Source organism: Paroedura picta, chromosome 9, assembly GCF_049243985.1.
Source record: "Paroedura picta isolate Pp20150507F chromosome 9, Ppicta_v3.0, whole genome shotgun sequence".
Classification (NCBI taxonomy): domain Eukaryota; kingdom Metazoa; phylum Chordata; class Lepidosauria; order Squamata; family Gekkonidae; genus Paroedura; species Paroedura picta.
In genome coordinates this window covers 8,108,436-8,130,516 of record NC_135377.1, presented here as the reverse complement: position 1 = coordinate 8,130,516, position 22,081 = coordinate 8,108,436, and the positions used below count along the sequence as shown (strand labels likewise).

Genomic DNA, 22,081 nt, shown 5'->3' with positions numbered 1-22,081 from the left:
TCTCTATGTAAACCGGAATTATTTCATTACGGTTAATCTGCTTGTTGGGTGTTCGGTTACTACACCGGACTTGGGAAGGGAAAACATTCTACCCTATTCAGAAAGACAACTTCTTATTTCCTTTCTTCTAAGGAAGAGGAGATTCCTTGCAACAGACGACGGGCTGATCTGTCCTCCTTTGCAAGTCTTCTTGTGGAGAGCGATTCCTCTTGGAGGTTCAAATGGATTTGCAAATGCTCGTGAGACACTTTTGCTTTAAGGCTGGAAGAAAAAAAAATGGGGGATTGTCTTAAGAACCTAGCACATGCATGGTTAATACACAAAGTTTGAGCCCAGTAGCACGTTTTAGCACCTACCAAGTTTTACTCAAAGCATGCACACACACTTTTTCAGATACAATGAGATGGAAATTACCAGCCCTTGCATACCAGTAAAGAGTCCCTTCGACCTTGACTAAAACTTGTTTGGTGCCCCTGGACTCGAACCTTGTTGCTTCAGACCGACCCAGCTACTGACCTGAATCTCAGGTTAATAAATGTAAATAACGGCTCATGCTCCTCCCCCAAATGTTTGCTGGTTCCCTCCAACCCACCAAACCCCATACACAGACACTTTTCATAGAATCATAGAATCATAGAATCATAGAATCATAGAATCATAGAATCATAGAATCATAGAATCATAGAATCATAGAATCATAGAATCATAGAATCATAGAATCATAGAATCATAGAACCATAGAGTTGGAAGGGGCCATACAGACCATCTAGTCCAACCCCCTGCTCAACGCAGGATTAGCCCTAAGCATCCTAAAGCATCCAAGAAAAGTGTGTATCCAACCTTTTCTAGCTTCCTCCATCTCCCTCCTCAGACTCAACCCTATTCAACACTGAGGCCTTTAAGTATATGCTGAATGCAGCATTTCTGAACCTGAGTCCCAAGGCCAGCTCACTAGAACAAACCGTCTGGACAGGGAAGGAAGACCTAAGTGGACCAATCTGCTCAGAACCTGGGAGCAACAGTGTCAGAAGGAGAAGATGGAACATAGAGGTTGACCAGCCCCCCATGGCAATTCCTGAAGCTCTGGGTGTCTACCTGAGGAGAGCGAGGTTTGGAGAAGGAGTATAATGCCAGAGAGTCCATCCTCCAAAGTAGCCATTTTCTCCATGGGAAATAGTCTCTGGTATGGAGATGAGCTGTGATACCAGGAGAAATCCAGGGCTGGAGGGCAAGTTCTTGAGCCCAGCAGCTCTTGGCTGACAGCTGAGGTCTTGTGTTAGGTGGCCTTATCCAACAGGACCTGCCTTACAGCTCTCTGATTATTTTGTTCCACTGTGTTCATTACGATTGGCTTGCAGCTTGGGATCTAGGTGGGGAGCCATGTGGGTCTGAAGCAGCAGAAAGTTTGAATCCGGGGGCACTTCTAAGAAACCAACAAGGTTTTCTTTAAGGGACAAGCTTTTATGGGCACATATTCTTCATGGGGCATTTCCATCTGACAAAGTGTGCATGCGCATGAAAACTTTTATCTTGACTAAAAGGTGGACAAAACATTGCTCAGTTTGGGATCTGTCTGCAATCCACTTCGGGTCCTTTTGGGTAGCAAGACGCCACACAAAGGCAATTAATCTCTGTTTTGCCTTAGGTGCTACCTCCTTAATTCTTTCTGCCCTGGTTTGCTGACACAAGTCGACGAGATGAATATTTGCCCCATGATGTTGGCAGATAGAAGATTGAAAAGTACGCCTGTCCCAAGCCTGGATGCAGAGAGGGGCGTTAATAAATCAAATAATAACAATAATAAAAATAATCGACTTACTACTGGAATAGGACATCCGTTTGACTCTTTCACAGACATAGGCCGCATTTTTCAAGAACCACGAATAGTTTTCCATACAGTATCTGGAGATTGAATCAGTATCAGTTCATCAGTAGATTTCCCCCCTATTCATGCATGTTATAAACCTTATGGCATCTGCATAAGCACATGGAAGATTCCAGTGCAAACCTCACATCAGAAGACGCAAAGCTACAACAATCGTTTATGGTTTAGCAAACAGTGTAAAAACAGGTTTTGCAGAATTTTATGGGCGTAGTAATGAGAAAACTAGCCCTCTTCAAATTCCATTGGTAATGAGGAGTGCCATGCTTGGTGGGGGGACGGGGACACATCGTACATGAAATATATCATATGCTCATTGGGGAATACCCAGAAGCAATGGCAGTCGCTCTAGGAATCTCTGGAAACTCTGTGGTGTTTTACCATAGAGTTTTCAGTGATTCCTAGAGCTGCCACTATTACTCCCACTTTGCTAAATGTAATGTCATCATGCAGGAGATGCTGATGAGCTTTTTAAAATATACTTTATTTAATTTTCCGGGATTCTGTCCCCTGGATTACTAGCTCCCTGTGGATCATTTATTTCAGTGTGATACCCTTCTGAATTTGTACCTTTCCCTCCCACCACGATACTCAGGTTCCTGAATGAAAACTAAGATGGTTCTACCTGTTACCTCATCGATTCTTCTCTCGAGTATCTTCTTTGCCTCATGCAGAGGCACTGCTGAAAAAATTTGCACAGCTCCATGACGCAAGGGTTTATTTTGGGGGCCACAGCGGTAGCTGCGGATAAGGTCACAGCCGTCTCTCTCTTGGGGGCCTTTGGACATCCTAGGGGGGAAAAACACAATCCCAAACTAGTGTTTGGTAGCAGACTATATGGTTGACATATCCCGTCCGCAAGAATGAGACTCATGCAGTCACACTGTACAGGTTTATTTAGGAAGATGAAACGTATTCTGTCATAGAGAAGAAGGGCTGGGCAGACGCCCTACCATGGTGATAGCAGGACAGTACCAAAGGATTCTGGGAATTCATTCCGCCAGCCTATTGGTGTTGCTTCTGTAGATAACGGCACAGAACTTGACCGAAAGCACTCCATTTTGTGATGGGTGATCCTATAGGTTGGAGGGGGTTGTGTGTGTGTTTGTGTGTGTGTGCGCAATGATCCTGAATTCTGTAATCTAGTGGGGAAAATAGACATTGTTCTTTGGAGACAAAGGGAAGAGGTCATGTTTTAAAACAGCAAGGCTGTTCTGGAAGCACCTTTGCTGCATTCCTTCCACATGTGCTTCCCGTCCACCCTTAAGCTCCAAGAGGAGAGGAGAGGAGAGGAGAGGAGAGGAGAGGAGAGGAGAGGAGAGGAGAGGAGAGGAGAGGAGAGGAGAGGAGAGGAGAGGAGAGGAGAGGAGAGGAGAGGAGAGGAGAGGAAAAAATCGGCACATTTCAGATGCAAACTGGTTATGCAAAGCGCTGATTGGCTAGCACTTGTACTGTCACCAACACAATTCCTGGAGATACTTGCACTGCAAAGTACTTTTTTTTATTGATAAGGCAATAAATTGATAAATATGCAAATTTTCAGGTGACATTTTTTTTTAATCATGATGAGAACTGAGTTAAAGCTTGAGAAGCTGTTCCAGTGGCTGAGCCAACATTCAACTGGGAGATATATGGAGTTGTCAATAAACTGAGGATCTTACAGGAAGATTGCATTTAGCATCGTTAGCTTGGGAACTTCCTGATATTTTTCAAATAACCTCCTTTGTCCTGATAGGCTCAACAGGAGACTTCCCGCTCACCTCCTTAACAGAAAAATGACTGCAGACAACAGTTAGACAGTTAGTTAGGTCTCTCTCTCTCTCTCTCTCTCTCTCTCTCTCTCTCTCTCTCTCTCTCTCTCTCTCTTTCTCTTTCTCTCTCTCTCTCTCCTCCCCCCTCCTCTTTCTATACAAAGTTGTTTTCTCTTCACAGTAAGGCTATTTTATTCCTTTAAGCAGCCTGGCATTGTACCCCTCTTTGCAAAATTAAACTTGGCCAACAAACTCCCCCCCGGCTCCACATCTTTGTCCCAATCAGATGCTCCTTTGCAGGATAGGTCCCTGCAGTTATGAGAGCTGCATCAGCTCTGCAATCGAAAGCAAGGCCAGCCTGTATGATTTGCAAGCTCTCTCTCCACATTAATCACTGTGGATAAGGGATGGAGGGAAAGGCACATGTTTCACATTCCTTATGGATTTGGTTATGCAACACGATAGGAGAGGTGAAGGAGGTGACACGGTAATGAAGCACTGTTGAAATACGCTCAAGCTGTCAGAGTCTGATGTGAATTTAATATAAAATGGCATCTGCTGATGGCAGAGAAATAAAGATGCTGTCGTCTTCAAAGGGACGGCTACGAAACAGCCCCGAGAGACGGGGAAGGGAAGCTGCCTTCTAATCTGTGCGTTTTCCTGGCCAAATATGAAAGCAGTGTGATGGCTGCTGGGTTCAGATGGAGAAGGCCAGAGTTCAAAGACCCCCAATATCTATGGCTAGTCTTGGACCCATCTGAAGACTACCAGATGGGTAGTCTTCATCTAACCTGCCTTGCATGGTTGTGTCAAGCATAAAGTGATAAAGGAGAACCCCATAGGCTGCCTGAAAATCTTTTAAGGAGAGGTGAAAAACAACTGTGAAAATATGAAGAGAAGAAGAAGAAGAAGAGTTGGTTCTTATATGCCGCTTTTCCCTACCCGAAGGAGGCTCAAAGCGGCTTACAGTCGCCTTCCCATTCCTCTCCCCACAACAGACACCCTGTGGGGTGGGTGAGGCTGAGAGAGCCCTGATATCGCTGCTCGGTCAGAACAGTTTTATCAGTGCCGTGGCGAGCCCAAGGTCACCCAGATGGTTGCATGTGGGGGAGTGCACAATCGAACCTGGCATGCCAGATTAGAAGTCCGCACTCCTAACCACTACACCAAACTGGCTCTCTCTGCTCGATCAGACCAGGGGTCCATCTAGCACAGCATCCTGTCTCACACAGTGGCCAACCACTTCCTCTGGAAGCCAACAACAGGGCACAGAGGCCGAGGCCTTCATAAGAACATCAGGAGAGCCCTGCTGGATCAGACCGATAGTCCAACTAGTCCAGCCTCCTGCCTCACACAGGGCCAACCACTCTTAACCACTACCCTATGCTGGCTCTCTGTCATAACCGTTCCACAAAACATGGCCTCCCAAATCTGACCGTGACAAAAATATTTAATCACATATAATTCAGCAGGTGTATTAGGACAATTATCCACTTGTAATCATTCAAATAGTCCAGTATATATCTTTTGGGGCCAAAAATAACAATGAGTATACTCAATCCAAACCAGTATGACATAGTGGTTAACAGCAGCCTCTAATCTGGAGAGCCGGGTTTGATTCCCCACTCCTCTATATGCCAGCTGGGTGACCTTGGGCTAGTCAGAGTCCTGTAAGAACAGTTCTGTCAGAGCTCTCTCAGCTCCACCTGCCTCACAGGTTTTCTGTTGTGCTGAGAGGAAAGGAAGGCAATTGTAAGCCGCTTTGAGACACCTTTGGGTACTGAAATGTGGGTTATAAAAAACAACTTTTCACTTCCTCCTTCTCCTCCTCCTTTCAGGTCATATAATCATTTCAAACATGGATCAAAATAGTCCCATAAACCTGAGAAGGTGACGGCTTCATCGTCAGGGGATATTCCTGATCTTTTAACATGCTATCAAATCTCAGTTCCATGTAATCACATGAAGTCTGTCTGGGTTTACCTGCCTACAATGTGAGTGTTTGAATTTTCGCTCAGAAGCTAATCTGTATCGTCTCCAAAAGCTGGTGCCGTTCCAAGCTCTTACCGTGACTACTGCCTTAATCAAAGGAAGAATTATTTGAAATAATGACAGGGAGGTTGATTCCATCTTCTTTTAATATTAAAGGCAATAAACGCAACACATAACAGCTTCATTACCTCCCCTTGGCAAACAAAGGGAATAATGTTTGGGAAGATGGTGTCATCTTTAGTCGTAGCCTCCGAGTGACTTGGAGAGCTTTGTCTTCGAACCTATTTATAGGACTGTTTAGGAGCCTTGTGCAATCTGCAATCTCCCGCCCTGTCATTACATCCCTTTAGAGGCAAGCCAGGGATAAATTGGCCATTTCAAAAGCGGGACGGGAGGAGAAATGTTCTCGGAGGACGAGAATCATCACATCTGTTTCTTCTTCCGAGAATGACAAATTCACCCTTCTCGACTCCCACGTGGCTTGTTCCCTGAAATATATATATTGGGAGCCAGGTTGAATATTTAAGCAAGGTCAACAAAGGCAAACAGAAGAAGCAGTGGGGAAAGGATGCATACCTACTATACTTGTGAAGCACAGAACTGTCCACAACTTGGTCTTTAGCATTGTCCATTGTTGTGCTTCAGAAGTTCGAGACGGGAATTCACCCTGAGTTCTTCTTCGTACGGCATTTACCCTTTTTCCTTTAGTCAGCCATTTTGTTTGGTACGGACTAAGGCTGGCTGAGGCCATTACCACATGGGTGTGAAAATCGAACAATGACGAAAGCTGGCAGGAAGAAAGTTGATTGGTGGGACGTGTGGAGTCGAAGGAGGGTCTTACAGGGACCGCAGACCAACAAAAAGACAAAGTGGGTTCTAGATTGAACCAGGTCTGAATTCTCCCTTGGAACTAACATGACTAAACCGAGGCCCTCGAACGCTGGTTTCAATGCTAGGAAAAGCTGAAGGCAGCAGGAGAGGGGGAAGGCCCCACATGAGAAGGGTGGGCTCAATCAAGGAAGCCACGGCCCTCCATTCACAGGACTTGAGAAAGGCTGTTAAAGACAGGCTGTTTGGGAGGCCACGAATTCACAGGCTCGCCATAAGTCAAAAGTGAGTTGCTAGCACATCCCACAAAAACACAGCAAGACTAATTTCGTTTCTTCTCCTTTTGGAATTAAGACAGTTTCCTTTTCTTTCGAAGCTCAAGTCAGACATTGTCAAACAAATGGCCTTTTCTAACCATCTTTTTTTTTAATGTACGGCCAGATCCTCCTCAATCCTTGGCCTAGTCACAGATCTCTCAGGGCTCTCTCAGCCTCACTTAACTCACAGGGTGTCTCTTGTGGGGAGAGGAAAGGGAAGGCGATTGGAAGCTACTCTGAGACTCCTTAGAGAATCATAGATTCACAGAGTCGGAAGGGACCTCCAGGGTTATCAAGTCCATCCCTCCTGCAGAATGTAGGAATGTAGGCTTATGTGCTAGACCAGGGGTAGTCAACCTGTGGTCCTCCAGATGTTCATGGACTACAATTCCCATGAGCCCCTGCCAGAAAATGCTGGCAGGGGTTCATGGGAATTGTAGTCCATGAACATCTGGAGGACCACAGGTTGACTACCCTTGTGCTAGACATCTTGTTGGTCTTTAAGGTATGAGTAGACTCTAATCTTGCTTTGCCATAAACTGTCACAACAACTGGGTTATCTAGCTCTGGGCTGGGAAACACATGGAGACTTTGGGGTTGTAGCTAGGAGAGGGCAGGATTTGGGGTGGGGAGTGACCTCAGTGGAATATAAGGCCATGGGATTCCACCTTCCAAAGCCACCATTTTTTCCAGGGGGACTGATCTCTGTTGACTGGAGATGAGCTGTAATTCCAGGGGATCCCCAGGTCCCAACTGGAAGGTGGCATCCCTAACAGAAATACATATTTTGGGGATAAAGGGAAAGGGAAAGGTATCCCCTGTGCAAGCACTGGGTCATGTCTGACCCTTGGGGTGACGCCCTCTAGCGTTTTCATGGCAGACTCAATACGGGGTGGTTTGCCAGTGCCTTCCCCAGTCATTACTGTTTACCCCCAAGCAAGCAAGCTGGGTACTCATTTTACCAACCTCGGAAGGATGGAAGGCTGAGTCAACCTTGAGCCAGCTGCTGGGATTGAACTCCCAGCCTCATGGGCAGAGCTTCAGACTGCATGTCTGCTGCCTTACCACTCTGCGCCACAAGAGGCTCTTATAAGAAGGTGCAACTATCTGAGTTTGGTTTAATTTTATTTAAGAAGCGCCAGCTTCATAGGCACTTTGACCTCGTTGGGCAGATCATATAGTCAAGCTTCTTTTCCTCTGAAAATATATCCGCAACGGATAGAAGATCTGGATTTTGACACGGTAAATACCGTCTGAAGGGTTTATCTGTCGGAGAAGTCCCTCTGCCAAAGGCTTAGTGACCTTTCCTTGGGTAAGGTTCATCTTTCTGAGCCTTGAAATCCCACACCTCCCTCTTTGGAGGAGAGCTCCACAGAAGCCTTTCTGTCTGCCCCATTCTGAGATCTTGACACCTGGGAGGGCCTTCTCAGCTTCTCCTAAGAAGTAGCATATCTTTGGGGGGGTGGGGAGTGGCAAGAGGCTGGCAACATTTTAACTCACAACAGTTGGGTTGATTGAAAAGGCCTTCCAATCAGTCAAGGCAGCGAGGGCTATTTCCCCATCCGTTAAAAATACAAGTGCATCAAGAGAAGAAGGCAATGTCAGGCAATGTTTTTTTGGCTGGGGACCAGCAGGGCGACGGCCATGGCCGCGCAGCGCGCATGCATGGCTGCGCCCGTGCATTGCGCATGTGCAGCCGGGCTGCGCATGCACACATGCGCGCTGCGCAGCCGAAATCGCAAGTGCCGCGCATGCATTATTTCGGCTGCCCAGCGCGCATCTGCGCATGCGCGGCTGGGCCGCGCATGCGTGATGTGCGGCGCGGCCCTTATTGCCTCTCCAGCCCCCTCCCGCAGTAAGAAGTTTTTTACTGCGGGGGGGTAGGGAGAGGGAACCGCGCCCCGGCACCGGGCCGCAGACCGCAGGTTGGGGACCACTGGGCTAGATAATTGGACAAAGACTTTAAGGTGGGATGCTTACTGCCTCCCACAAAACTCAAGGTAGCACTAAGCCACTAACAGGCTCTCGATTTGGTGTAGTGGTTAGGGGCAGTGGCCTCTAATCCAGAGATGGTTTGATTCCCTGTTCCTCCTCCACATGCAGCCAGCTGAGTGACCTTGGGCTCCTCACAGGCCTGATAGTGCTGCTCTCACAGAGCAATAACATCAGGGCTCTCTCAGCCACACCTCCCTCACAGGGTGTCTGTTGTGGGAAGAGGAAAGGGAAGGCCGCTTTGAGACTCCTTGAGGCAGTGAAAAGCAGAGTATAAGAACCAACTCTTTTTCTTCTTCTGACAGTCAGGCACAAATCCAGCAGGTGCAGCTTCCTCCTGCCAGAAACGCTGTCACCTGATGGACTTCTGCTTCTCAGGCAGCTTTTAAAGGTGAAGGAAGCCTGCCAGGTAAAAACAAGAAGACAACAGTGGTTAGAAGATCAAGTTAAAGTTCACTTGACCGCTTGAAACAATATCGGCCCCCCTTGCGGATCGGGGTTAGCCAGCGATACTGGAGCTCATTGTGGTTGAAAGAAGGCCGGTAACGGAAGAGGTTACTCATGGAAGAACCACTTTAAAGAGAACACCATGTAGATGCTTTGAACCCATCCATGCGTTCTGCCCTGGACCTGCTTGTACCAGCTCCCTTGTTAAAGTTATTAATGTTAATACTATTATTGTTGTTATAAACTAAGTTCCATGTACTGTATTCAATGTTCCATGTAAACCGCCCTGAGCCTCAGGGAAGGGCAGTATATGAATGAATGAATGAATGAATGAATGAATGAATGAATGAATGAATGAATGAATGAATGAATGAATGAATGAATATTTTTTTATTTTTTGTGCTTCAGAAAAAATCATATTTTAAGTCATTTTAAAGTTAAAATCTTATATTTTAAATTTTTGCAGTCTTTTGAATTGTATATTTTATCTGTAGTCATTAGGGTTGCTAACTCTGGATTCGACCATACCAGAGACTTGGAAGATGCAACTTGGATGCTTTAGGATGCTTAGGGCTGATCCTGCGTTGAGCAGGGGGTTGGACTAGATGGCCTGTATGGCCCCTTCCAACTCTATGGTTCTAACTGGGAGTAGGCAGGATTTGGGGCAGGGAAGGACCTCAGTGGAGTATGATGCTATGGAGCCAACTCTCCAAAGCAGCCCTTTTCTCCAGGGGAACTGATCTATGTCACCTGGAGATGAGCTGTAATGCCAGGGGGTCTCCAGGTCCCACCAGGAGGCTGGCATCCCGAGCTATAGCCCACTGTGAGCCTTCAGGGAAGGGCAGGTAAAAATGTAATAAAGACACAGTTCTTTGCTGTTCAAGAGATGGCCACTTACTGGAATAAACCTTTGGAAATACGCTGGTCCTTTGCGGAGGTGTTGACACTGCAAGCAAAGCCAAATTCCCTGCCAGTGAAAGAAGGAAAACATACAATAGCATGAGTAAACCTGGATGTTAACTTCTTTATTTATTTGTTGGTTTTCTAGACCACCGCTCCCCGCAAGGGCAGTGAACCACATGCATTCCAGATACAACACATTATAAAATCACAGTTAAAGCCATATTAAAACTTTGGGCTGTTTCTGAGTCAGTCCACTTCTTCCCAAAATGTTAAGAGCGGGAATGACCCAAAAGTGAATGGAGGAAGGCCCCTAGATTTTGTTGGCTGCGCTAGCTAGCTGGTGACCTGTTCTTGCCTCAACCAGATGCCTGGTGGAAGATTGTTGCTTTGCAGGTCGTATGGAACTTTAGTTCCGTCAGGGCCCAGATCTCAGCTGGCAGGTCATTCCACCAGGCTGGGGCCACAGCTGAGATGGACCTGGCCAAGGTCAAGGTCAGACGCACCAGGGGAGGAGCTTTCCTGAGTCACTCCTCACTTCAGGTAAAAAGAGCCAGAGTCCAGGAGCACCTTAAAGACGAACCAAATTTGTGGCAGGAAAGGAGCTGTCATCAATCACTGCTCACTTCTTCAGATACAGAATGTATCTGGAACCTGAGTCTATCCGTCCTATGTTTTGGAAAGTGGAGTGATTCCAGAATTTTGCAAGTAAAATTTCTTCCTCTTGTTAGTATTGGAGTCAGATCATCTTTGTAATTTGTTTGAACAACTTTTTCCCTGGACTGTAGTCAATGGACACCTGGAGAGCCCCATTTGGCCCAGCCCTGAGCAACACAGTCACACCCCTGGCATTAGTACAGAATGTTACAGGTGTCTGTTCATTTCAGTGGGAAACCAGCTCACCTGTCTGCATTGGGGGAGGGGCCCTAGTTGTTCTTGAAGAAGTTGGCCATGTCACGACCACAGATGCTTCAGCTGTAGGAAGAAAACCAGAAGCACATCAACTCCCTGGTTGGGAAGACCATGTTGGTTATTATTCCTGAAATATACTCTAAATTCTGGGCTTGCAGGCTGCTTCCTTAGTATATCGATATCAGAATCACACAGTGATGGAAGAGGCCCCAATGGCCACCTAGTCCAGCCATCTCCTCCACCTTCTTGGGGGCTTCAAAACCACACCCTCCTGACAGGTGCTCTCATCTCCTCCAAAAAACTTACAACAAGGAGACTACACTGCCCTTCAAGGCAGCATATTCTGTCTGCGAAAAGCCCACACCATCATCAAACACATCCTAACATTTAAGTGGAACCTCCAATCCCATAATTTGAACCCACTTCTCCTGGTCATTGTCTCTGAAGCCATGATAAACCCGTTGGCTCCCTCTTCAACATGTCTACCTTTGATGTAGTTCAACACAGCTCTCCTATCACCCCTTGCCCTCCTGTTTTCCAAATTGCACAGACCCAACTGTCTCAATGTCTCCTCAAACCACGGATCCCAACCCCCTCAGCCATCCTAGGTCCCCTTTTCTGAACACCTTCCAACTTCTCAATATCTTTCTTGAACTGCAGCGCCCAGAACTGGACCCAGTATTCCAAAGGAGGTCTAACCAGTGTCAAATGCAGTAGCATTATGACTTCCCTTGCGCTAGATAAAACTAACTAGTGACAGGCAGTTTGAGACTGGGTTTAGTTCTCCGGCTTCTTGTCTTACTTACATAAATGGGATCGCGCAACTTTGACCGTGCCTTGTATTCATTTGTACTTTTCATTGTGGACTTTCCACGGTCTGTTCTCTGTGCTGCTATTGAGGGTCTGCTGAGCCCCAAGGGGGGGGGGGGAGAATTGAGGAGGGGAAATGTGGAAGCTCTCTGCAGATGGTTGACCATGACGAAAGAAGGTTGGCAACCATCACAGGTAAACTACCTGCTTAGGCGAGATGTGCCAGCCTCCACTAGGACCTAGGGTTCCTCCACACTTATAGCTCATCTTCAGGCAATAGAGATCCAGCTCTGGACAAAATAGATGCTTTGGTGGGTGGACCTTAGGACATTGTACCCCACTGAGGCTCTACCTCCAAAACTCCAAGAGTTCCACAGCCTGGATCTGGCTACCCAACCACCCAGTTTCCTGCCGGTGGCCAAAGGGGACCTGGCAAACTTAGCTTAGACAGCCATCTCATATCTCAGTCCAAGTGGGCCTTGGTCCTCAAAAGTTTTGCTACCATCTCACAAATACGTCAGACATTTTCTGTAGTGCTGAGCAAGACCAGGGACGGCTAAATTGTAGTCCATGGACATCTGGAGAGCCACAGTTTGGTCACCCCCGAGCAAGACCAATAGTTGCACACTGGAATCTTACCAGCAAACCATCTGGATGTTACACCAACTAGACACACACTCTCAACTCACTTGTCTTCAATAAGTCCGGTCCTTCTTCTGTAGAAGGGGAAGCCAGTGGCAAAGGAACTCCTGTTGCTGAAAAGATTTGGGGAGGGGAGAATATAAGCCTCCAAGTCATTCTCACGATTTAAACACTGCCTAATCTACAATAACGGGAAAGGAAGCGGGACTGAATAGGACCTGGAGGTTGTAAATGGAAGCACGGTGCTAAGAGTATCGGACACAAGTCTAATACTCACAAAATGTCATAAAACAACAAATATAAATCCAGGAATAAATAGTCTCTGGGCTATTTCCCCTTCTTTTCAGGTTTCCAACCTCCAGATGGTGGCTGGAGATCTCCTGGGATTACGATTGATCTCCAGGGATCAGAGATGAGTTCCTTTGGAGAAAATGGCTGCTTTGGAAGGTGACCTATATGGCATGAGACCCCCACAGATGTCCCTCCCTTCCCAAAATCCCATACTCTTCAGGTTCCACCCCCCCCCAAACTGCCAGGAATTCCTAAACCAGAATTGTTGTTTTTGTTGTTGTTGTTGTTGTTGTTGTTGTTAATAATAATTATGATTATGATGATAATGATTTGATGTAAAACATTATTATTATTATTATTATTATTATTATTATTATTATTATTATTATTATTATTAAATTTGTTACCCACCACTCCCAAGCAGGCTCGTGGAAGGTTACAGAAATCCCGTTAACCCCCCCATTAGAACTCCATTAAAATGGACAGAAAATACCAGTACAATAGACCAACAACCCAACAACATGGCGGAGAACCCCCCCCCAATCCCCAACCCCTAACCCTACCTCTAGAGGGAGGAGGAAGGAAAGACAAGGTAACCAAAGTTGCAGCTTGACACCAGGGGGCCCCATCAATCTTCCCCCACTGTCCAGCAGCCAGAGGGAACATCTGTAAGAAATGCAGCTAGTGGTCTGGACATCAACAGCTGGCCGGCAAGGGATGGGGCAGAAGGTTGCTGCCCCCCAACACCTACCATCTAAGGCAGGCTTTCTCAACCAGAAAGCTTCCCAAAATGGCCTGGAGGGGGTGGGGAGGGGAGGGGTCCCGGGTGGGCATGTCCCCAGCTATGCTCCCCAACTATATTCTCCATGACAAAACAAAATCAGAGTCCAGATGCACCTTTAAGACCAACAAAGATTTATTCAAGGCGTGAGCTTTCGAGTGCAAGCACTCTTCCTCTTCATTTCTGGGCTTTCTTGAAGCCTGAAGGATGTTTCAGAGATTTCTCATTAGTAAAAAAGTTGAGAATCCCTGGACTAGGATGACCAGCTCAGGTTGAGAGCCAGTCAGGTGTTAGGGTTAAGAGTGGTGGCCTCTAATCTAAAGAATCGGGTTTGATTCCCCAGTCCTCCTCCACATGCAGCCAGCTGGGTGACTTTTGGCCAGTCATGGTTCTCTTAGAGCTCTCTCAGTCTCCCCTAACTCACAGGGCATCTGTTGTGCGGAGAGGTAGGGAAGATGATTGTAAGCATCTTTGAGACTCCTTCAGGTAGTAAAAAGAGGACACAACATAACCCAGCTCTTGAGATCCCTTCCACCCCTATGATTCTATGATTCTTTTCCGAGCTGGAGTTCCCTTTGCAATGGAGTGGCCAAAACCGGGTCTTTGCTCCCACAATAAAGGACAAGCATTAAGATAGTAACAGAAAGCCATGTTTCTTCCTATTCCTAAAGAACCTGTATTCTTGGATTAGCTCTTCACACGTCCTGTACTCACTGGGAACCGGTTGTGTTCCAGGTGGAACATCGTAGCTTGTCACAGATGCAGGTGAGGGCACCAGTTTAGTTGGAGCAATCTCCCATTCTTTTGAAGCACCTGTCTGGAGCCATGAGGACACCTGGAAAGAGGCCATCTCAGAGCCCTTCGAGTCCACCATCTTCCGCCATGTGGTGAGTCTGGGTAAAACGGTCTCATCGCCTTTGGGAGCAATTGTCTGGGGCTGGACAGACAACTTTGGAGCTGGAGAATCAAAGTGAATAAAAGATTAAGTTTAGCTGAAAAGCAAGTACAGTATAATGTACTGCACCCCTGTAAACCCATCCAGGTCTATCTCATCATCTACTGATGGGTCCTTTAAACTGGAGATGCCGGGGATTAAACTTGGGACCTTCTGCATGCCAAGCAGACGCTCTGCCACTGAGTCACAGCTCCATTCAACATGGGGAAAGCAATGTCCCAAGAATTATTGCCCGAAATTCCTTTCTATTCACAGCTAGTGTCAAGCATTTCCTGCACATCCCTCAAACCACCAAGACTCACTTGGCACTGGTGGTCTTCTTGTTGAGATGTCTTGGCCTTCTACTAGGGGAGGAGAAGGAGGAGGAGGAGGAGGCCCCACTGAAGTGGTTTTGGTCAACAAAACATCAGGTCCCTTCCAGATATCAGTATGCAACCAGAAAGGAGCAGGTACATATGGACCTTGAGAACTCATGGTCTTCAGCCACATGGGACGTTGTGTGAGATGCATCTCTACTCCTTTCGAGGATCCGGTCTGTGCTCGCATCGGTATCTTCGTGGCTAAAAAGAGGAATGGGGGAGGGGGTAAATACATCATCTGTCCCCCTGACACAGGAAGGCTGAAAATTGCCTGCCTGGGATCCTGGGACCTTAAGCATGAAAATCTCATGCTTCATCACTGAGCCACAGCCCCAACCAGGTCCATGCAGCCTGACACTGGCATGATCCAGCACATAGAAAGGGAAGTAACACAGATGGAAGAAAGAGGAGGAGGAGGCTTTTTTATTTCTTTTCAGTGGGGCTGAGAGAGTTCTGAGGGAACTGTGATTAACCCAAGGCCACCCAGCTGGCTTCATGTGGAGGAGCGGGGAATCAAACCCAGTTCTCTAGATTAGAGGCTGCCGCTCTGAACCACAACACCGAATTAATTTCAGCATCCATGCCACCCTTACGTGGTGGTGCAAAGTGTGGTCCGGGCTCAGCTGACTTATGGCAGCCCTGTAGGGTTTTCCGGGCAAGAAATATCGGTAGCGTGCCTTTGGGTGGCTCTGTGTAGCAGCCCCGGATCTTCTCTGGTGGTCTCCCATCCAAGTACTAGCCGGGGCTGATCCAGTTTAGCTTTTGCGATCTGTTGAGATCAGGCTAGTCTGGACTAACCCATAGGGCAGAGGTGGCCCAACTGTGGCTCTCCAGGTGCCTGTGGACTACAACTCCCATGATCCCCTGCCAATGCTGGAAAAGGCTCATGGGAGTTGTAGTCCATGGGCACCTGGAGAGCCACAGTTGGGCCAACCCTGCTATAGGGTTTGCCACTGCAGGCCTCTGTATGGCCACCTTGGACTTCCTAGGTGGTCTCTCATCCAATTATTCACCACAGTCAATCCTGCTTAGCTTCCAGGACTTCCCAGGACCAGGTTAACCTGGACCATCCAGGTCTGGGCAAAAGACTTCTATAAAACATTATAAAGTGTTTGACAACCTCCATTAAAAAAACACATTAACCAAATATCTTCCCAGATCAATAGCCATGGCCAAAAGACAAAAGTGTTTGGCGTTGTTGAATACTTGCTTACTTTTAAACGTCCATGCGCCATGAGCGGTATAACTTAGGACCTTCTCGGCCTCTTCCCGCAAATGAATCAGATTGGGGTGGACGGAATCTAAATCTCCAATGGAAAAAAAAAACACCTAAATCTCAGAAGATGCAGCTGCTACCTGCTATGCAAAACTAGGGTACCAAATCCAACCTGGTGCAAAGGGAGAAGTGAATGTTGTTATGAGCTAATGAGGAAGGACTTCTTTCGGCTGCTCCTGCATTAAAGCTGAACAGATTTGTTGTGGGAAAGCCCAGTGTTCATTCTTATCGTGAGAGACGGAGGGAAGAAATCTTCCTCTGTCAATAATTTTAGCCTAAAGAGGCAACCGGCCCCGGTGTCCACACAATTGTGTGTGTGTGTGTGTGTGTGTGTGTGTGTGTTAAGTGCCGTCAAGTCAGGGCCAGGGCAACCTTATGAATTCATGACCTCCAAGATGCTTTGTGGTCAACAGCCATGCTCAAGTCTTGCTGACTGAGGGGCGTGGCCTCCTTGATGGAGTCCGTCCATCTCTGCACCATCAATAATCACTTTTAATGTCTGTTTTGAAAACAATCCCTTGTACCTTTCTAGTATTTTTTTAAAAAATAATTGGTGGCAACAACCCAGCTAAAAGCCTGGCTTAAATACGGTTCCCAGGTTTTAAAATGGAGACCGATCAAGGAGGGTAGAAAAGAGGAATTGTCCAGGAGCACCTTAAAGATTAACAGAATTTGTGTCAGGATAGAAGGTTTTGTATAAGCAGTGACTCATGAAGGCTCCTTCCCTGCTACAAATTTGGTTAGTCTTCCAGGTGCTCCTGGATTCTTGTTCTTTTCTACTTGAAGAAGTGAGCAGTGACTCATGAAGGCTTCTCCCCTGCTACATATTTTGCTAGTCTTTAAGTTATTCCAGGACTCTTGCTGTTTTCTACAGCTTTTAAACATGTCTCTGTAGCTGTCCCTTTAGTTTTATTGTGATCTACAAGGCCTATCGAGCGATATTATTTCACTCCATGTCCTGAAGAACCCTTTTCTTCATAGTAAACCTTTAGTCGAAGGACAGGAGATTTTCTTTCCTGGCTAGGTAGTCACCTTCCTCCAGGCGTCTTCACTGTCTTCTCTGATGCTGCCTTGGGGCATCCCCACAAAACATGAGAATGCACCCCAGGGGATCCTGGGTGACACTCTTAGTGTGGTTGCCTAGAAGCTGGCAGCAGGTTTGTGTGCTTTCCAGAATTTCATACAGGAATCAGCAACGGGTAGTGCTATGCATCATCATAAACTCTATGTTTTTTATCATAGAGTCTGATGGTTCCTAGAGCTACCGCTTGTCACTTCCTGTAAGAAATTCTGATAAGTGTAGGAGGTTGCAGTTTTTAAAAACCTCCACAATCCCTCTCCTAAAAACCTTATACCAGTTACCAGACCCTCCCTGGCAATCATATCCATACTCAATCATCTCCATACTTGGGAAGAAACTATCACAATCCTAATATGATCACAATCATCTGGAAGGATTGTAATTCATGCTACTCAGCTTCTGTTTTCCCTGCTCAGCAGTTGGATCCTCTTATGTTGGCAGACTCAAGATGTACTCACCCAGGAGATCTGACATATTACCAGAAAACGTGTAATTAATAACAGGGGACTTCTCGACGGCTTCCCACAAATCAGACAGATTTCTACCTAAAAGGATAAAAACAAAGATTAAGAAGGAAGCCATGAAAGAGAATCTCCTTTGGGTTCGAGGGCTGCCCCCAGGAGGGTGCAGAGAGCAATCTTGGGGTAACAGCCCAGAATGCAGCTAGGTTCATGGGTGAATGCCCATCTAGTATTTTTGTGGGAAGCTGGTGGCAAGAATTTAGCAAGCAGAAAGCCAATTAGTCCTACCAGGCCAATCCAAAAGCTTGAGAGCGTCTGCCAGTCACAGTGGCCTCAGATTCCTTTTGATCTCCCTCCTCACTCCAAATTCTGCACTTCCCAGGCTCCACCTTCAGTTCTCCAGAAATTCCCCAACCAGGAGTTGGCAACTCCAAAATAATAAGGTATTCATGGACTGTAGCTCTTCAGATTCCCCATGGGTGTGTTTGGGTGATCCCATAGGCAGGGGGGCCAAACTCCGGCCCTCCAGATGTCCATGGACTAGAAGAAGCAGAAGAAGAGTTGGTTCTTATATGCCGCTCTTCTCTACCCGAAGGAGGCTCAAAGCGGCTTACAGTCGCCTTCCCTTTCCTCTCCTCACAACAGGCACCTTGTGAGGGAGGTGGGGCTGAGAGAGCCCTGATATTACTGAAGAAGAAGAGTTGGTTCTTATATGCCGCTTTTCTCTACCCGAAGGAGGCTCAAACCGGCTTACAGTCACCTTCCCTTTCGTCTCCCCACACCCTGTGAGGTGGGTGAGGCTGAGAGAGCCCTGATATCACTGCCCGGTCAGAACAGTTTTATCAGTGCCATGGCGAGCACAAGATCACCCAGCTGGCTGCATGTGGGGGAGCGCAGATTCAAACCCGGCTCACCAGATTAGAAGTCTGCACTACTAAACACTACACCAAGCAGGGGAACATGGGAATTGTAGTCCATGGACATTTGGAGAGCCACAGTTTGGGCCCCCTTCAAGGTACTCCTAGACTCAAACTTTGTTCTGCTACTTCAAACCAACATAGCAACCCATCTGGATCTATTTCTGGAAGTGAGGCCCTCCAAGAAGGAACATGGCATAATAAGACATTTCTGAATACAGCGTTTGATTCCAAGCTACAAGGTTGAGAATAAAGATGCTTCCCGTTTACCTGTGCGGCCTGACATGACACAAATGTAGACACAGTCCGTGTCATTGCTGTGGCTCACTGCAAGAGAAACAGAGGGCTGGTTAGCGTCGTCAGAATTCATTCAGAGTGGAGTGAAAACTCAGACGCAGAAACTGGTCTTTGGTTCAGACAGGTAAGCAAGCTGGCGTATCAGCCTGGAGAAAGGAATTCATGTTGCTCCAAGTACTGCTAAGGATGGAATTCGGATAATGCTTGGAGCAAGGCCAAAGTCAGGAACTGAGGAGCAGGGCTTAAGAACTTCCTCAGGTGCACCATCTGTCTAAATCTCATGTCTAAGCTGTTTTTGCAGCACGTAAACTGGAATGTGGTGTTGGAGGAAAGTTTTACAGACACAAAGGAGTACCAAAAAGACAAAACAGTGGGTTCCAGACCAAAGCAAGTCTCAACTCTCCCTAGAAGCTGAAACGATTAAACTGACTTTGTTGTACATTGGCTTAATCATGGTTTATTTTGCTGTGTTCTAAGCCTACTGCTCATTAATTTCATGAAGTGTCCACAAGTTCTGGCATTGACCCAAAGCCCTTCCTCTCCTCTTCTCACCCCAAAGAGGTTTAATAAACCAGCCCTCCCATCACAACTAACAATCACCATTCTTACCTGAAAGAATGGAAGTAGACTTGAAGATTTCGGTTAGGGAGCTGGTGTAGTTTCCAATAATATCAACTAGCAAAGCGGTAAAATCTAGGTGACAAACCAACAAACAGGGGTTATCCAAGCAGGGACCAGTTTGGGTGATTTCCCCTTTGCAGTTGTTCATATAACCCAGGGGCAATTGTCCTCAAAATGGAAGCCTGTCCCACAGCTGCCCGACCCCTTGTCTCCCATTGGTGGCCATTCCACCTCCCACACCATCACTGCTTTCACGGGTTTTCCAAAAACTGGCTACTGACTATCATTCTAACTATCTATTAAAGTTTCATTGAATGTTTGACTTTTTGAAAGGCAAGGCTTTAGCCCTTTTAATTGCAGTAATGTTGACAACCAGTTGGAGATGATTTATGGCAACTTTCAAGCTAAGAGACATTTGGATGGGGGTTTCTATTGCCTGCCTCTGCACAGCAACCCTGTATTTCTTTGAGATATGTTGCCAATTCCAGTTGGGAAATTCCTGGAGATTGGGAGGGTAGGGTATTTGAGGCTGAGGACAGACCTCAAAAATAATGCCATAGTGTCCCTCCTCCAAAGCAGCCATTTTCTCCAGAGGAACTCTGTTCTCTCTTGCCTGGAGATAAATTTTCATTCCCTGAGATCTCCAGGCCCCACCTGGAGGATGGCAATCCTACTGTCATGATGCGCCCCCTAGCTTATGACATGACACTTTTGTCTGGGGTTGCCTAAATTCCCAGACCCCTCCAGTGCCTCTGATATACCATGAAAGTGTCAATATGCACTTCATCAAGTCATTTTCATCTCACTTGGGTTCTGCACAGCAGCATAATATCGATGGATGAGTAAAGATGGAACAGGCCTGGCCCTTTCCTTCATCACCTGTGACACCGTCTCCCTGGCAACGGGTACCCAGCCTCTCTGTCCACTCACCTGTTAAATCATTTGTCCTGTTGGTCAAGCAGTAGCAGTACCTGGTGGGGAATTTAGTCGGGTCGATATTTTTCAAGTTGGAAACTGCGAAGAAAACAAAGGACGATGCCATGAGAAACTGACGACAAGGACCCTGAAAAGCCTTTGCCAATATGATCATTACCTGCATCTTAAACGTGGCAGAGAACACACAGTTCAATAGAAAACCCTTACACCTGGGCAGAGAACTGAGTGGTAATCATCCAATGCCCTTACAATCAAAGGAAGGCAATCAAAGGATCTTGGGGATGCATCTGTCAAGGTAATGTGTCTTGGGAGTGCATCAATCAAGGGGATGTATTTCAGTGATGCATCTATCTAGGAAACCTAGGACCAGATCTCAGAATTCCTTAGGAGGTGTCTGAAAAGGTCAGGATTCTTAATGTGGTCACTGCCTATGTTTTAAACATGGTTGAAAACACACAGTTAATGTGATCCCCTCAATAACCACTACCAACTAAAATAGGAGCAGGAGTGGCAATTATAAAATATTTAAAGCACCGAACAGGCAATTATAACAGTCTTCAACTGGTAGGTACAGGAGAAAAGAGAAGGAAGCAGGCCACTAGAAAGATCCACCCCTGAGAAGTCCCTGCCTTCGTTCCCTAGCTAGCTAACTTTTGAAGGTCTTGGGCCAGAGATAAGGCCTCTGAGGAAGATTTCTGCAAACGTGTTGGTGCACACTTACTGTTGTATACAACGATGGAGACTTTGTGGAAAGCGTATGAACTGTAGGAAGTGATACTCAGCAATGAGATGAACTTTCTGGAACCTGCGGACACACAAGGAGAAAGTTTTAGTCTGCTTAACAACATATATGGATGAAGAAAAGACAGAGAGCTAGTTGCTACACATCACCAAGGCCATAGAATCAGAGAATCAGAGTTGGAAGGGGCCTCCTGGGTCATGCAGGACACTCACAACCCTATCACTCATCCACTGTCACCTGCCACCCCCTTCAATCAGATTCACATCAAGTGAACAAGCTTTTCTCTAAACCCTACTATCAGATACCTTTTTTTAAAAAAAAAATTAAGATTGCAGGAACTGAACTGCCTCTGAAATGGGGACCTTCTGCCTCTATTACCTCTGAGCAGGAGTTGAAGCAACTAAAACAGTTCCACAGGGCCAGCAAAAGGAAGCCCCTCTACTAGGCACTTGGTTGAGGTCCACCGAAATTAAACAGCATCGACTAGGCCCCCGAACTTCCCTCCCTTGAACCCATATGACAGATCTGACCAATCATGGGTCTGTTAGATTGTTTACTTGGTTAGAATGTTACTCTCTCTATTTATTGTTGCTGTTGTTGTTGTTGTTACCTTTCATTATTGTTGTTACCTTTGAGAGCCGAATTTAGCATTCCGTTGACCAGATCGGTCAGATTAATAGCTGCCAGGTCAAGTGATTTTGCAGGCAACTCTGAAAAAAAGAATAAGGCAGGTCTGATTCATTCGTATGAAGTCAGTAACAAATGTCTCCAAAGGCTGACTTCAGTTGGAACACATCTTGGATTGAGGCATGGAAAGGCAGCCTTGCTCCTTGAAGCAAAGTCCATTCAGGACAGTTTCCTTACTTCCATTTGGTGTACTGATGCTTAGCA

The 22,081-nt window shown here is 46.6% G+C and overlaps 1 protein-coding gene across 3 annotated transcripts in view; it reads right to left on the bottom strand.

Annotated features, from left to right (window-relative positions):
• The window catches only part of HHLA1 (HHLA1 neighbor of OC90), a 31,674-nt gene continuing 9,593 nt past the window's right edge, over positions 1-22,081 (bottom strand). For 2 of the 3 annotated variants that reach the window (XM_077351180.1, XM_077351179.1), the window contains exons 4-18: positions 21,820-21,900; positions 21,170-21,253; positions 20,443-20,526; positions 19,501-19,584; positions 18,865-18,921; positions 17,675-17,761; positions 16,074-16,166; positions 14,803-15,060; positions 14,260-14,502; positions 12,521-12,586; positions 11,013-11,084; positions 10,108-10,176; positions 2,515-2,671; positions 1,820-1,902; positions 1-261 (exon numbers count right to left, since the gene is read on the bottom strand). In XM_077351180.1, the coding sequence (XP_077207295.1) occupies positions 218-261; positions 1,820-1,902; positions 2,515-2,671; positions 10,108-10,176; positions 11,013-11,084; positions 12,521-12,586; positions 14,260-14,502; positions 14,803-15,060; positions 16,074-16,166; positions 17,675-17,761; positions 18,865-18,921; positions 19,501-19,584; positions 20,443-20,526; positions 21,170-21,253; positions 21,820-21,900 (1,562 nt within the window). In that variant the 3' untranslated portion in view covers positions 1-217. The remainder of the gene's footprint in view (positions 262-1,819; positions 1,903-2,514; positions 2,672-10,107; positions 10,177-11,012; positions 11,085-12,520; positions 12,587-14,259; positions 14,503-14,802; positions 15,061-16,073; positions 16,167-17,674; positions 17,762-18,864; positions 18,922-19,500; positions 19,585-20,442; positions 20,527-21,169; positions 21,254-21,819; positions 21,901-22,081) is intronic. The other variant, XM_077351181.1, reaches the window with a different exon arrangement.